Here is a 15,496-nt window from a genome sequence, read left to right as displayed (position 1 = left end):
ACTTTGGGGATGATTAATTTACATTTTACTTTCGGATTACAGAAAAGAATCACCGAGTAAATATCTAAATTTGGCAGAATAAAATTATCTTATGACTGTGGAATGTGTATTTTATAAAAAAGTCAAATTTCTTAATAATATACAACTTTCAAATAAAGATTTAAATAAGATAATCTTTTCTTTATTTATTTAATTAAAATCTGTACCAACAAAAATATTAAAATATTACCTAAATGCCTTAATAAGCCTGTTTTCTTAATTAAAAATATGATCTAAATATGATCTAACCGTCCGACTATTTTCACTTTTCTTCCAGCATTTAAATATAGGTCTCTAGACGCTGCTCCTAATTAAATTGGCTGCTCACATAAAAACTAGTATCGCGTGATCTGCTAATTAAGGCCAATTAGCATCCGGACTGGACTTGGCACTTGCACTTGCACTTGCAGAGAACCCTTCCCAAATGGATGCCAATTGCGGGAACAATCGAGCGGATCGCCGAGGCGAAAGACAATGGCCAGCTGCTGGGCCCTATCCGGTCCGGTGCGATCCGATCCAGTCCGGTGATTGCCGCCTTACTAACCCAAATAGGAGACAAATGCGATGCCGAAACTAGTTTTATGATCGTGTTTATGATGTTGCCGCTGCCCGGACAACCCTATAAACAATGACTATTAGACTATTAACACGGGAGGATCGAAGCTGAGAGCTGCTGCACTCCCTTGCCAGTTTATACATAAATTCAATAACAAAAGCACCTCAGGTGTTTGAAGGTTGCCAGGGCCACGCCTTCTTCTCGGCTGCTACAACTGCTGTGAGTTTGTGTAACCTCATCTCAAAAACTATTCAAACACCTCGATGATCGGGGATCCGCAAACAAAGGAAAAGAAAACAAACAAAAACGCGCGAAAATTAACGCATTTTAACTCTAGAAGATGTTACACTGAGCTGGTAAAGTCTGTGTACTAAAGAGAAATAAATATAAGACAATCTTCTTGGAGTTTTTGGGATTGGTGAAGAATTATAACCTATGAAAAATTATGATTTAGATCTTGCAGGGTAATTTTACAATCATATTCCTCTCTATATCAAAGCTATAAAACTCTCTTATACCGGTAATATTTATTTAAATAATATCCAAATCATTTCTAATCAATTAAAACTATTTTTCCACAGTGTACGGAAGTGTTTTCATATCGTAACTCACGTAACCGATTGCCATGGCTTAGACAAATCGATCGACAAACAAAAATGTAAAAATTCTCTTGAGACCTCCAGCACGTACTCAAATTCATTTCGAATATTTTCAGCATTATTAAGCGGAGAAATAATAAAATTTACAGCGACTCGTGAGCAATCGATAGCCGGAATCACCGAAAGTCATTCAGAAGACTCACCTCGCCTGGTGATAAGCAACAGTCAGGCTGAGATGAGTATAGCCCCTCCTCATCATCATTTTCATTCACATTCTTTCGCATTTATTCTCACAGAAATCTCCAAGGGGAAGATGAATCAAAAGCGCTTCTGGCTAACCCGCAACATTGAACAAAAGGGGTTCAACTTGAAAGATCTTGGCAGATAACTTCTAAAAAGCCAAAACAGGTAAGACAGCCACTCGATTGGGAGCCGGAATAAATTGCATACACGAGTTTTAGCTTCGAACACGGCTATGGCTACGAAGATGAACTACTTTTCTGAAAGTTCAATCTATGCTAAATGAATCTTCAAAACCTGCTAATAAATATACATTTTAATTGCTTTGGCCAGGCTATGAAATCCAAGACATGTGCCTCAAGTTTCAGGTGGAAGCCTCTTTTAAATTATATATTTTTTGTTAAGCTCTTTTGTGTAGATTTAGCAAAAATACTGGTTGCTTTTTCTAATCAGGCATCTAGCATTTCAGAGAACTGCAAACCTTGGGTATTTTTATGAAATGGAAGAATAAATAAACGGATTTTGGCTGTTGATAAGAACTGTTGCTGCTTCTTTATACCTTTTTCAGCAGAAGTTTGGTACGTTCCGTGAACTTATAATCTAAACTAATCTAAAATAAATAAATAAAGGCTGAAAAACAAATATCATTAGTATAAATAGATCTTTATTATAAATCTTTGGAACAAAAAAATCTAAGTAATCACTTTTTAAATATTTTTTAGAGAATGAAATATGAGGTTGTAACAAATCAAGAATATGTCTATATTTAAGCACTTTTCAACTCAAAATTATTATTTATAGTACCTATTTTATGTATTTTTCCCTCTTCCTCTTGGTTATTTCCCTTTGTCTATTTTATTGCGAAATAAATTTCCAACCAGCTAACACGCTTTCATTACAATTTTCCCTGTATAATTGTTAGCTAATTAAAACTCCTCTGCAGTGCCATAAAATAGGTATCAATAAAGCACTCGTAAAGTGGTCTTCATTTTCCAATTAACCCAATTTGTAGTTTCGTTTTCCCACCATAAAACCCACGAATGCTTCCTCTTAGTTACTCAAAAATAACTCACCTGCTGGTTGGACTCATCCTCGACGGCGGGCAGCAGCTTGGCATTGCTGGCCGTGGTGATGTTATGGACGGAGGCCGACACGGAGTAGTTCTTGGACACCGCATCGTGTTCTAGGTCGTGGTAGCCGCCCTGGATCTCTGACAGTGTGTTATTACTCCCGCTGAGGGTGACGATGCCGCTGGAGCTAATCCGACCAGAGGTGGCTGTGGTGCGTCCGCCGCCACTGTCCACCACACTGGACACCGTGGAGATGCAGCTGCGAGTCGTCTGCGGCGATGGTGTGATGGCCGGCGGGTCTGCCTCATTGGCCTTGGCCCGACGCATATTCAGCCAGGACATCCGCTGCGGCTGCCGGCGGTCTAGGGTCACCGAGATGTGGCCGTTGGCTGTTCCTCCTCCCGTTGGCTCTCCGCCTATGTAAACGCAGGTCCTCGAAGTGGCCGTGGAATCGGTGCGCAGGCGGGCAGAGTTGTCTGGGTTGTGACTCTGATGGTTGTTTTCGTGGCGCGGCAGGGTAGCCATGGCGCCGGATATGTGACGATAGGTGGGCGTGGCCGTGGCCTGGGCGCCACTTCCGGTTCCGGTGCGGTTCCGGGCTAAGCTCAGCTGCTCGGCAAGGGCCTCGTCACTGCCTCGGGGCTTGTAGCTGCTGCTCATCGATCAGATCTGTCGGTTAGCAATAAAAAACAGATAACAAAAGAACAATGTCAGCCAAATTTTGTCAATGAAAAAGTAACCAAGTTCTGTGAAATATATTACTTAAATTAAGGGGTTCGAAAACCTTTTATTTGGGCGTGTCTCATACGATTTCAAGTGAATTCTGGACCCGTACCCAATGATACAAATCTAGGATTGGCTCGAAAATACATACTCATTTTTTACCCAACAATAAAAAGTTAAAAAATAGGGTATCTTTGGAAATCCAACCCAATTAAAATCTGTAAAATAAATTCTACACAAACTTTAAAACATTTGTTTTAGCACATAGATAGTATAATGATATTTAAATATTAATAATTCATTATGATCTTTACTTAAACATTTGATAAAATTGCACCTAAAGAGGTTTAAACTTTTGCTAATTTTGTAATACCTTAGTAAATGTTTTTTTTATTAAATTTACAAGAACATTTCCTTTTATTATGCTAATAAAAAATAATTTATAACATTTAAATGGTAATATCAAAAGAAATCGTCGAGTTTTTTACCCTCGGAGCGTTGAATAAAAATTCGTGGAAATAATCAAAATATCATCAAAGCCCAACTCCAACGGCGGAGTTCACACGAAGTCCAAAAATCGTATAAAAATATACGAAATACGAATTATATCCGCTGTTGTTTTTTTAACGAAATGATTCATATGGGAGATTTGCTGGCTGGGTTGACTTTGTTTTGATTTGCATGCGAATCGAATTTTGAAGAGAGAACAATATAGGAAAGTGAAAAGTGGCCACAATTCGCGGGGCCTGTGAAAGTGAAAGCCCCCTCTGGCCATTCTGCCGCATACTGATCGGTCCCATTATGCCATGGATTATGATTATGACATTGTCTAGCCGAAGATTCTGCACTCGGCACATGGCCCATTGTCATTCAATTCTACACAAATCAGAGCAAATCATTTCTTCTAAAGACAGGTGACTGCTTTTCGCTGTCGAAATTTCACTTGAATGGCGTTGTTTTTATCAGTCACTGGCAGAGAAAACATCTGAAAGTTGACAACAATGAGTGAGCGAGAGAGGGACCCCTAAAAAACAAAGTCGTAAAAACAACTGTTCCAATATGAACATGGCAAAATGAAAAAAAATTAAGAAACAAAAACGCAAGAAAACAAAATAAAGCGAGAGACAGCGCTATCAGTTACTGGGCTTTCGGTTTCCCAACTTATTTTATTGACCTGAAAATGAATTTCTCGTGGGGGAAATATTTTTAGCGTTCCAATGCCATTGCTTAACCCATTGGCAGCCCACAATAAATTGATCTATGATTTTTCTAAATGTTAGAGAATTTTATAAGAAGCCATACATTTATTTCATATTTTTACAAAATCTCTCACATCTAGTCAATATCTGAAAAATACATCATAAAATTCATCCTTCAAGTATTTCCATTTTTAACTTTAGATCCGAACAAAGAACTTTTAATCTTAAGCTACCAAATTTTCCTATATATCTTAAACCTTACCAAATAAATATTTTAATTTATTTTTAAGTGCAAATTCATCACCCTCATTATTTGAAAGTCGTGATATGACTGAGAACTTGTTTTAAATAATCCATTAAAGCCCAATAAAAGTCCCAAAATGGCAACCATTCAACACTTATCTTGCAAAACCATTTTTTATTAAACTATTTCATATAAATCAGTCAATTTGCCTTCACTGGATGATAAATAAAAGCCTTAGAGACATTTATAATTATACAAATCGATTCCCCTCATACTTTTGGCTACCGTCTTCGAGCCTTGGCAACACGAATTAAGCAAATATATGCGACTAATAAACATTAATTAAGCCAAGTGCGTGAATGTGTTCGCCGATTGGCATTTATATATTTAGCTCCCCTGGAACGAACCCCAGTGGCCCGATGACTCAACTCAAACTCAAACACAACAGTTCGATTATTAAGGTTGTGTCATTATATTAATGACTGCTGGCACCAAGAGTCAAGCATCTTATCGGCAAAATGACACACATTTATCTTAGCCAAGTTGAGAGCGAACCTTATCACAATCACCTGAAATGCATATTTGCAAATAATTATGCAGGCTTGCATAAATGAGCAAAAATGGCGGGAGAAAAGAAAACAAAATCAACTTTTAACATGCGATCGGAGAGTTCGGTGACCAGCAAAACAGGCCAAAAGAGGCCGTATCTTTATCTTTACCGGGTATTTATACAAATTTTCGTTTATTTACAGCCGATTCAGGCGAAGTAATAAAGAGATATAACAGGTGGGGCCACAGGGGAGCTTGACTAAAAAAATATCCTGCACTAAATTGGGAAAAGTATATCCGTTAAATATGGTTAAAAAATGCAACGGCACAGAAATAAATTTTAAAGTTTATTTTAAAGTTTATTTTAAAGTTTATTTTAAAGTTTATTTAAAAAATTAAAAATCCTTCGTTCACGGACTAGTTTTTGAGATAATAAATAAGTGGTCAAAATTTGGTGTTGATCGGATTAATAGTTTTTTAGTAATCGTGTCCACCGCAAAGGTAACTTCGAAAAAAACGATTCTGAGATAATCGCGTTTAAAGTTTCAAGTTTGTTCTGGCCGCCGTGCATGTCGTGCGCTATAAATAGCTACAACTTCGGTTCTAATGCTCCGATCGTTATGAATTTTTGTGAGAGTATTCTCAACAGTATATACTTTAAGAATATGCAATAAAAAAAAAATCGATTTTTTCGACTATCACAACTGTATATAACCCCTTAAAAATGCCTTTCTCTCACTGAAATCCCGATCAAATTACTTCATCCATCCCATGTTTATACACAAATAACAGTCGACCCTTAACGAGTACCGGGTATTGAAATGTTTACGGCGTCTTTGTCCAAATGAAGGCACCAAAGTGGATGACGGCGGCGTCTCCGCTTGTTTATTATTGAACATTTTGCAAACAAATGTGGCGCCTTAGTGGCAAAGATTTGCATTTCGCATGCTGCAGATACAGATACAGACGCAGATAGAGCGGCGGCGAGATGTGCCTGCCTTCAGATACTTTTGTATTCAGCCGAGCGCAAGTGCCAAGACCACTCTCGCAGATTGCAGATATACCTATATACCTGTATACCTGTACAATCTGCGGAGAGACGGGATGGAACAAGCAGTGCACAGAGAGAAATTTAGGTCTGTAAGATACTGCAATAAAAAGTACCTATTATTTCATTGCAAATGTATTGCTATGGTTTTTACTACAATATTATGTATACATTCTTCAAAATGTATTTAAGTTTCTATACTATTATTTCTTGCTCTGCAAGATCGCTCGACCGTTGGCGAAGACTCGAAAAGTCAGTCCAGTGAGACGAGCCCAAGGGACGCGATCCGGCGATGCATCAAGTTACAAGTTATTAACAGGTAAGAGTGCGAGTACAAGTGTTGCCAAGGAAAGCACCAAAGTATCCCAGCCCGAATCCAAAGCCGAAGCCAAGCCCATACCCGTACTGGTACCCCTAGATGTGCCACACATTCGTGGCTGCTTTTCTTTGTGCACTCAGATCGAACGGCGACAAGTACGAGGGTAGTGGGGACGGGGGCAAAAGTATGACACTTGATAAAGGTTCTGACGAGGGCAACATATAGTACCTAGAGCAGTGCCACCGGCAACATCAGCACCACCAGAATTCAGCCGGGCGTAACCACAGAAAGACACAACTGCCGCTGACCAAAGCCAAAGCGAACATTAACTCGCCATTTAGGCCCGCTCGCCGACCTCAGGGAACCCCGAAAAAACAATCAGCACAGAACTCCAAGCCAAGTTTGCTCTCTGGCCATAAAGTTTTGACTTGAAATTATTAAGGGTTCACTTCCAAGGAAACATCAAGAATCATTATTTTTAATGGCAAAGCAAATGGATGAACAATAAATGTGCGCATATAAAAAGCTTCTGTCGTAGGAAAATTACAAGACAGAAAACGTCCAAGATCAATCAGTTTATGAAGGTTAAAGTTGTGAAGTGTTTTGTAATAAATGTGGATAAGATTTAAGCAGAAATTATTGTAATTTAATAAGATTTTATGGTTTAAAATGTTCTTAATACTTTTCAAAGCTCTACAAAATTTAGTAATGCATTGTTTTACCTATTTCACAACGACCTTTAACTAATATAATTCCCCGGCTCACCGACAATTACATGCCGGACTGTGATTAATTTCGAACCCAATTTGTAGCGAGCACACGTGGTTGACCTTTGACAGGGCGAAAGTCCAAGCGAATAGCGTTTCGAACGGCCATTTAAAGGCCGAAACTGAACCTCAACCCCAGGCAGAAATGTCACCAAACCACAAACAGAGTAATTTCCATTAAAAATAAAGCAACAGGCAGCACTAATTACTGGACACTGGACCCACTGTGTGGCTAATTAGGAGATCATCCGCCAGGGAGACCGAATCCAATCAAATGCCACAGCAGCAGTAGCAATTCATTTAGCGAGTATCCATGGGATAATCGCAATTGGCTCGCTCTCTGGGGTGTAGCTAAAGCCGAGCGTATCTGTATCTCAATCTCGACTCAGACTGAAGTAATTGAAAGTCCGCGCTTGGCCTGGCATAAAAGGAAAGTAAAAACCAGATGGGCTTGCTCATTTCTACTTCTGCTTCTGACAGCCAACGCCAACGAAAGTAAAAACAACAATGAGCGTATCTGTGGAGTATCCGCTAGTATCTGCTAGATACTTACTTGCACTTGGCTAACCGCTCGACTTGACACAGTTTCTCGCAGCGGCGAAGATTATGTAAAATTATGTGCAAATTGAATTGAAACTCGTGCGACACACAAGTAAAAGTACCAGCGTGTGTCGGTATGGCACTGATTGGCTCTTATTGATTGCCAATCGAATGTAATTAAAGCTGTCGTCCGCTGTGGGGACACGGACCACTGCAAAAATCTCGCCATGCCACGCCCCGACTCTATATATCCGTCGCTTCACTGATTTCCAGCAGCGCAGCGCGGTTTCTCAAACAATTGTCACATCTGCGATGCGATGCGAAGCTATGGCCATTTCAATTCGAGTTCCAGTTCCGTTTTTCGTGTTAGTGGATCACACATTGCCGGATTCCTCCTGGCTACGATCCAATCCGAAAACACGTTCCAACGTTATGGCTCTGCAAATTGCATTTAGCTTTAGCTAATTACATTCGCGTAAAGATCAAGGCATGGCAGGTGGACAATGTTTGTGGTACCCCTTGAGTTTGGGTATTACCTCTTAAAGTTTGGTCAGGCACTGACCTCATTTACTATGCTTTATTTCTATATAGATTTTGTAAACTTAAATTGTAAGATATTTCGTTCTTACTTCTACTGAAAATAGAGAAACGTTTATTTATATATTATGTACTATTATTCTCATAAGACCAGGGTATTCTTAGCGTTGCTATTCCCAGCTAACCTTAATTTCTTGCTACTCTTTTTATTGGACTGGTTTACGCGCCAGATTAGCCAAGAAATTGCGTTAATAAAGGCCTGCTTTGACACTCTGCCACTGGGTCAAGAGCATAAAAAGCATATGACGGCAAAGATAGACAGATACTCGCCAACTCGGATACGTAGATACCCCACTCCGTGGCAGGCTTCAACCGCAAACTCGATTCAATAATTGCTCAGGACCGTGTTGGCCCATGATTTGCATAAACGCTTCGTGCTGCCCTTGCCGCTCGTTAATTGCATCAGCATCGAGTCGCTGGCAATCATAATCGCAATCATAATCCGTACTTAACAAAACTCTGGTAAACGTCAAGTACCCTCTATATTGCCTTGCCTCCCCTTCAGTCCCTCAAATTGCACAATAAAAGCTTTGCTTTTGGTTTCGCACAATGGCAATTATCAGAATCATTAGCAAATGAATGGACTCCACCTTCCCCCCTTCATTGGCATTAGATTCAACGCTTTCGCAATCGAATCGAGTCGAATCGAAAACGGTCAAAATGGCAATGAAAACGGGGGGATCCTACCTGGCTAACTGAGATCGTAGTAAAACAATACTCATGCCAGGTGTGTCTTGTTCAGATATCTGGCTTGAACTTCACAGTGAACTTTGATAGAAGTTTTTCTTTGGTGACACAGGTGCAAGAGTAGATTTGTCAGTCTATGACTACTGCCAACCTATCTAAGGTTTTAGCTTTTTTTTCTGACAAGTACACAATTTTCAGTAAAGAAAGAACTACAGATTCTACATTATTTTCTTCAAATTAAAACTAATTCCCATTTATAAAACAAATTAATTTACCATCCAATGTCACCGTGAGTATATAGATATAGTTTCAAATAACGAGCACGCACACTCTTTTTTCATGAATATTTCCGCATGTAGTAAATTTTAAATATTTAGTGGTTCACAGTAAACACAGTTCGTTAGCATCTTTCAACTTCTTATGGCAAGCCTAAGGTTGAATCCGACATTCATTCATCACCGGTTAGGAAGTAGATAATTTTTTAATTTGTATTCAAGCGAGCTTCTGATTTTTTTTTCGGGGCAGCACGACACCACAATCGAAACTGGAACTCGTAATCAGAGACGTAACTCCGTTCCAAAAAGCTCATTTGAATGCTCCATTAAGGGCAATTGCCACACGGCGGAATGGCAATCATTGGGGTGGCACTCGAACCGTCATCAATTTCGATTCAATAGCGCAAAATTCATGGAAACTACGTTCTCACACACACGAAAATAAAAAACAAACTGAATACATTCAAGTCCAACTACGAGCGAGAAGCGGCGGCGACGACAGGTTCGGCGGTACTGACTGGCGAGAGCGGGACTGCGATGAGTCGAGCCGAGCCGAGCTGAAACTGAACCTGAACCTGAGCCGCGCCGAGAGCTGAGCACAAGTAAATACCTGACAGGTAGCTGCTATTAACTATTGAGTTGGACATGGCAAGGGTAGCGGCGAGTGAGCGTCGCAACAACACGTGTAACAGCCGAATGTACTGCTATCTGGCAAATACACAGCTCCCATCCCAGTCTCATCCCAACTGATCAGCCGTCTGGCGATTACGGTAATATCAGAAAAACACGCAAATCGTTCCCGAGAGGGAGTATATCCTGCACAGGAAAAAATTAAGTACCATATGTATATAATTATACTCAAAATTATCTGCAAAATATAGGAGAAGGTTGTCTGACTTCCACAACAATTGCGCAGCCAAGCAGACCAGTACCAGTAGTTTAATTGTAAACAAAATAATAGTTTTGTTTATAATTGTTCTATTGTTGATGGTTACTTCTAAACAAGTCAGTGCACTAACTAAAAAACATACTTTCTGGTCCTAAGTACAGAATTTTTAGTACAGATACAGGTTTTAAACATCAAACTGGTGTAATTTGTATACTTTTAAATTTGTTCAATAAAATTTATAGTAAAAGTTCAATTAAATAAATAGATTAGATAAATAGATCATACCCTTCTCAATTTACTATGAAATATGTCTGATTTATGTGATTTAAGTTTACAATTCTTAGAGAAATCAATCTTCATTTCATTAAAAAGAGCCTTAAAATAAAAAAAATATATAATAATTGATAAAAAACTCTTATGCTTTTTAAAATCCTCTTTAGGACACAAAATCTATCCTTAAATATATCCCACGTCATATTACTCCAATCTCTGACTGACCCTATTGGTTTCAGTTGCCATCAAATCTGAGTGAAAAAATCGATTAAAATTCATTGCCGTGTACTGAGCACATAGGAACCAATAAACGAGTGCCGAAACTCGCTTCCATTGAGGGAGGAAAACAGTGGAAACCTTCGAAATCTTTGGCAAAAGAAGCCGCACAACAAAGAGCAGGGGCAACGAAGTGCTCATAAACAGGAAATTAATCACTCGAGAGTGTGTGTAAAATGCGCCGATTCACCAGCTATACTCGTTCTCAGGCTCAGTTCCTTCAGGTAGGCGGAGATACATATAGCCCTGGCTTAAGTCCCCTCCTGGCAGGTCAGATTCAGATTCTGAGGAAGTGAGGTATCGGGGGTTAAACCGAGGCAAGGCTCGGGTAAATTCCCATTTGCCAAGGTCGCTCCGGCAGTTACAACTTCATTCGCTTCCTTCCCAAACTGCGTGGTAATTGAATTCTGTTTATTTTGACTTTTCGATTGTTGTTCACACAAGACAACAAAAAGGCGTTCGCGAGGAAAAGAAAAAAGCAGGGCCAGGTATTGCGACGACGCTGCCTCTGCCATAATGCTAATGAGTTCCTAGTTTGAGTTTTTCTTAACGATGATTCAATGGAGATTCTCTTTGCCAATAACTAATTACAATTGGAGATGCTGCCGTTGCCGAAGCCGGTTTCCGGCTCATTTCTAATTATAAATCCGACAAGTCAACAATTATTTTTAATACTAATTTAGCATGCATCCAGCAAATATTTCACGGAGCCAGAACATTTGCGCATTATTGTTGCCGATCATGAGCTAGGGGAAGGGAATATAGGGGGATTAAATACCTTTTTATAGAAGAAACGTGTGTGAGAGCTTTGCCTTGTTTTGGGTTTTTTGTTCTTTCATACAATTAATGAGTTGAGGAAATCATCTTTTGTAGCTTCAAAAAGAACAACGAAATATTTGGCAGTTAATCGGAATTTGGATTTATTGTTTGCAATCCTTCCTGATCTTTGTTCTTTGTAGATCAATCATTAAAGCTTATACTTGTGAGCTCAGCTATCATAGAAATATTTAGGATTAAGGGAAATTTGTGACTATTTAACGGGAATTGTAAAATAAATTAAACTTAATGCCGTTGATTTGATAATTTCATAATCCCATGCTCTCTTAGCCGGCCGTCAGTGGAGTTATGTTGACATTCTCGTCACACCTGAGCTGCCCAGGTAAAAAGTTCTCTTTCTAGTTTCTAGCAGTTGAGCTTGTAGAGCCGGTGGGGATAATGCCTAAGCCCCATTAGAACCGGGCACATCAAAATGAGGAAACTGGTCTATATATAATGTAAGACACGAGTTCGTCCACTTCCAAGATCACGTTTGCATGGTGAAAACAAACCAAACCAGACGCAGACACTCGAAAAAAGGGGACGATAGTCGACACTCCACCCCTTTCCTCCCAGGCAAGGTACAGTGGTATAAATATGTAAAATAACATAAAGTAGCAGTAACTTGTAAGTATAAATCGTTACAAAACTAACGTTTTTACAAAGAAATTTAGCATTTTTTTCCATTTTGCCTGTCGATTATTCTATATTTTTATAAACTAATTAATTTTCAACACATGTTATTATTCTCATGAATATATAAGCTGGTACTAGCCTTTTTTAACCACTGTGCACTGCTGTCAGCTACCAAAATGAGTGCAGAGCCATTTTCCGCAGCATGCTTTACTTTTTAACTTGGCTTTAGATTACGCTTTTTGTTTTGTTTTGTTTTTCTTGTTGTTTTTGTTATTTTTTTCTATTCCCAGCCGCCTTTTGGCCACTTTCTAGCAGAAGGCAGCAAGAACCGTCGAGCAAATTGCACCACTTTGCGGCGTTCTGGTGGCGAGTCGGCCAAGAGGCATCATTATCATGGCCATTACCGGCTGCAGTGTACCTTACTGACACCATAAATGGTCTAAGTCTAGTCCCTCTCTCGGTGTAAGTATCTGGAGTTACTTTCCAGAGCACCCATGTGTGTGTGGTAGATAGAGTGTGCGTGGAGCAATCGAGTCTGGAGATCTGCAACTCTACCCCCAATCGAATATGACGTGCTCATTCGTTTCTTTTTTCAACGTTTCTAAGAGCCAAGAAGCGCAGGAGATATCATGCAAATGTATAAAGCTTGGCATTTCTTGAAGGTAACTTGATAAAAGTCAGGAAGTTTTTTGATTTGGTAGACATTTTACATTAAAAAGTTTAGGGTAATAAATAAAAAAATTGTTTAAAAGATTAGATGGTTACCTATAGCAAGTAATCGTTATTATACTGTAAATAAATATCTAATAAGATTATATAATTATTTTAATTAAGAATTTATTATTTAATTTTTTATATATATGTAAAAAAGTCCTTAGACTTCAATGCTGATAACTTCTTAAGTAACATATCCTTACCCCTGCCCACTTTATGTGAGTTTAAACATGGTCCACAAACTAACAATATTCGGTCAGAGATAAGGGTATTTTTCATAAATTATAATGGAAGATATTTGCTGTTCCTTTAATAATAAAAACAAAAATATTCTATATCCTTTCGTTGCCTTCTTTAGTTTCCAATTTCTCAAGTGTTTAACGGAACTGTTGCCTAAAGTCTTTCGCTTACACACATCTCCCTAGAGATCCTAAAGATGCATTCCGGCTGAGTGCATCCACCACTTTTACAGTCACCTCGCTTGTTTTTTTTTTTATTTAGTTACAGGGACGGGCAGTGGGTGGAAGATGCAGGGGAGACTGTTGGCTTTAGGTATTATGTGGCTGGGCTGGCATGAATATATATTCAGTTAGCACTTGCCGTAACTCTTCTCGCTTCGCTTTTATTTATTTGAGAGTGACTTCATTTTCTCAGGGCTGCGCCGGGGCGATCTAAGGCTGAGCAGGTGACATGCAACCCCCGTTCGGGCTTATTTATACACTTTTTATCGTATAACGTTCCATTGTTCCGAACAATGTGCACAGCACACTCTTTTTATTATTATTTTTCCACATGCATTATAAAACAAGCACATAACTATACGCGACCAGCACCTGTATATATATATAGCTTACTTACGGCGCTTATTGTTTGAGCTTTTCCGATTGCCAAACACGCCGAAAATTTTAGAAGAAAAAATGTACGGAGCACGTATGGCACAGATTAGGGCGGCAGCTTTTGCTGATGACAGCAGAGAGCTGCTAAGTTTTGATTTAATTAGTCTGAGTCTAGAGTCTACATATATTCTAGACTCCGCTCGCCAAAATAACGGTCAGTTGGGCGGGCTAAAATGAAAATGCCAGAACCGAACAAGAAAAATGTGCGGCCCACAGCAACAGCAACAGCCATGGTGCAGTGGCGCAAAAAATAAGAATAAGAAAATGGGAAAAGAAATGAAAATAAAGCATACGGAGAGAATGAAAGGTAAGAAGCCAGAAATGGTGGGGAAAAAACTGCCTTTGGCTGCTCTAACCTCAAGTAAACTTGGGCTCTGGTTCAGGCTAAAACCGAGAGAAAAAACCTGATGACTCAGTCACGACACCACCACAATGTTTCGGGAAATTGTCGGAAATTCTTGGGGGGCGGTTGGCGGTGTGCCTTCCTCCATTCTCCACCTCAACTGCATAAGTATAATATTGAAACAACAGATAATGGTCGAGTGCAAATGTTTAGCAGGCAATGCATTCTACAGCGGATATTACACAGCTCCAATGTCATTTCCTTTGACTTTGTTTCTTTTTAATTGCCCTAAATGTGCCGAGCAAATAGTGAATGCTCTGAATCAAGAATGAAAATGAGAGTGACTTGGCACACTATCTGTGCCTTATCTCCCCCGATATCAAGTGCGAAAAAAAGTGATCACATTTAGTAAACTGACCTCGAATCATTTTAGTTGCTGGGATACAACATTCGAGACAAATAGATAAAGTTAAGAACACTTGTTTGTTTACAGGTGAAATATATACTTTTCCTATAGTGCTGGAATTTGTAAACCCTACAATCTTCCATAAACAATTTTACTCTAAATTGCTTTTTTCCGCTAAGAGTTTAGAGAGTAGTATATGAGGTGTGGTCCATTAATTCTCTCCGGTTATCAAGTGCAAAATATTTTATATTCTCTCTGCATGCAAATAATAAAATGGAGCAGCAATTAAAATTGAGTAAATAAACATTTGAATGGCGGCAATCAGGGAAATAAAATAATGTACATATGGCACAAATGAAAGCTTTGATATCGCCGCAACTGAAGCAAGGTACCAGAGTGTGTTGATGATATCTGACACTACTCCGGATATATATGTACATACTTATATATGCGTATATAAACAGTGAATGAAATAAACACACACACACCGTCACGAAATAATATGCATATTTGCTTTTAAAAGAAATTTTTAACTTCTAAGGTGGCATTGAAGTAACCAGATACGAGCATTCGGGTCGCATTTACTGTAAGTAAAATTCGTTAAAAAAAAATAATCGTACATACGTTGGAAGCCTCGCAAATATTTATACTAATTAACAGGTTTGTAGCTGTTAACCCACTAAAGCCAGTCTCTTAGTGACTCAAGATCAACCAACCGCGATTACCATGTTTACCGACGACATAGATAACTCAACTCTTGCACTTAATCACTGGGACTCTTATCGCACTTTATCC

The 15,496-nt window shown here is 39.1% G+C and overlaps 1 protein-coding gene across 1 annotated transcript in view; it reads right to left on the bottom strand.

The window, feature by feature from the left end:
- blot (bloated tubules) overlaps positions 1-15,496 on the bottom strand; it is a 28,616-nt gene that overhangs the window by 11,978 nt on the left and 1,142 nt on the right. The window contains exon 2 of the mRNA XM_070286105.1: positions 2,508-3,173. Coding sequence (XP_070142206.1) covers positions 2,508-3,164 — 657 coding nt within the window. The 5' untranslated portion in view covers positions 3,165-3,173. The remainder of the gene's footprint in view (positions 1-2,507; positions 3,174-15,496) is intronic.

This window comes from Drosophila kikkawai, chromosome 3L (genome assembly GCF_030179895.1).
Source record: "Drosophila kikkawai strain 14028-0561.14 chromosome 3L, DkikHiC1v2, whole genome shotgun sequence".
NCBI lineage: Eukaryota > Metazoa > Arthropoda > Insecta > Diptera > Drosophilidae > Drosophila > Drosophila kikkawai.
This window is presented reverse-complemented; position numbering and strand designations above follow the sequence as displayed.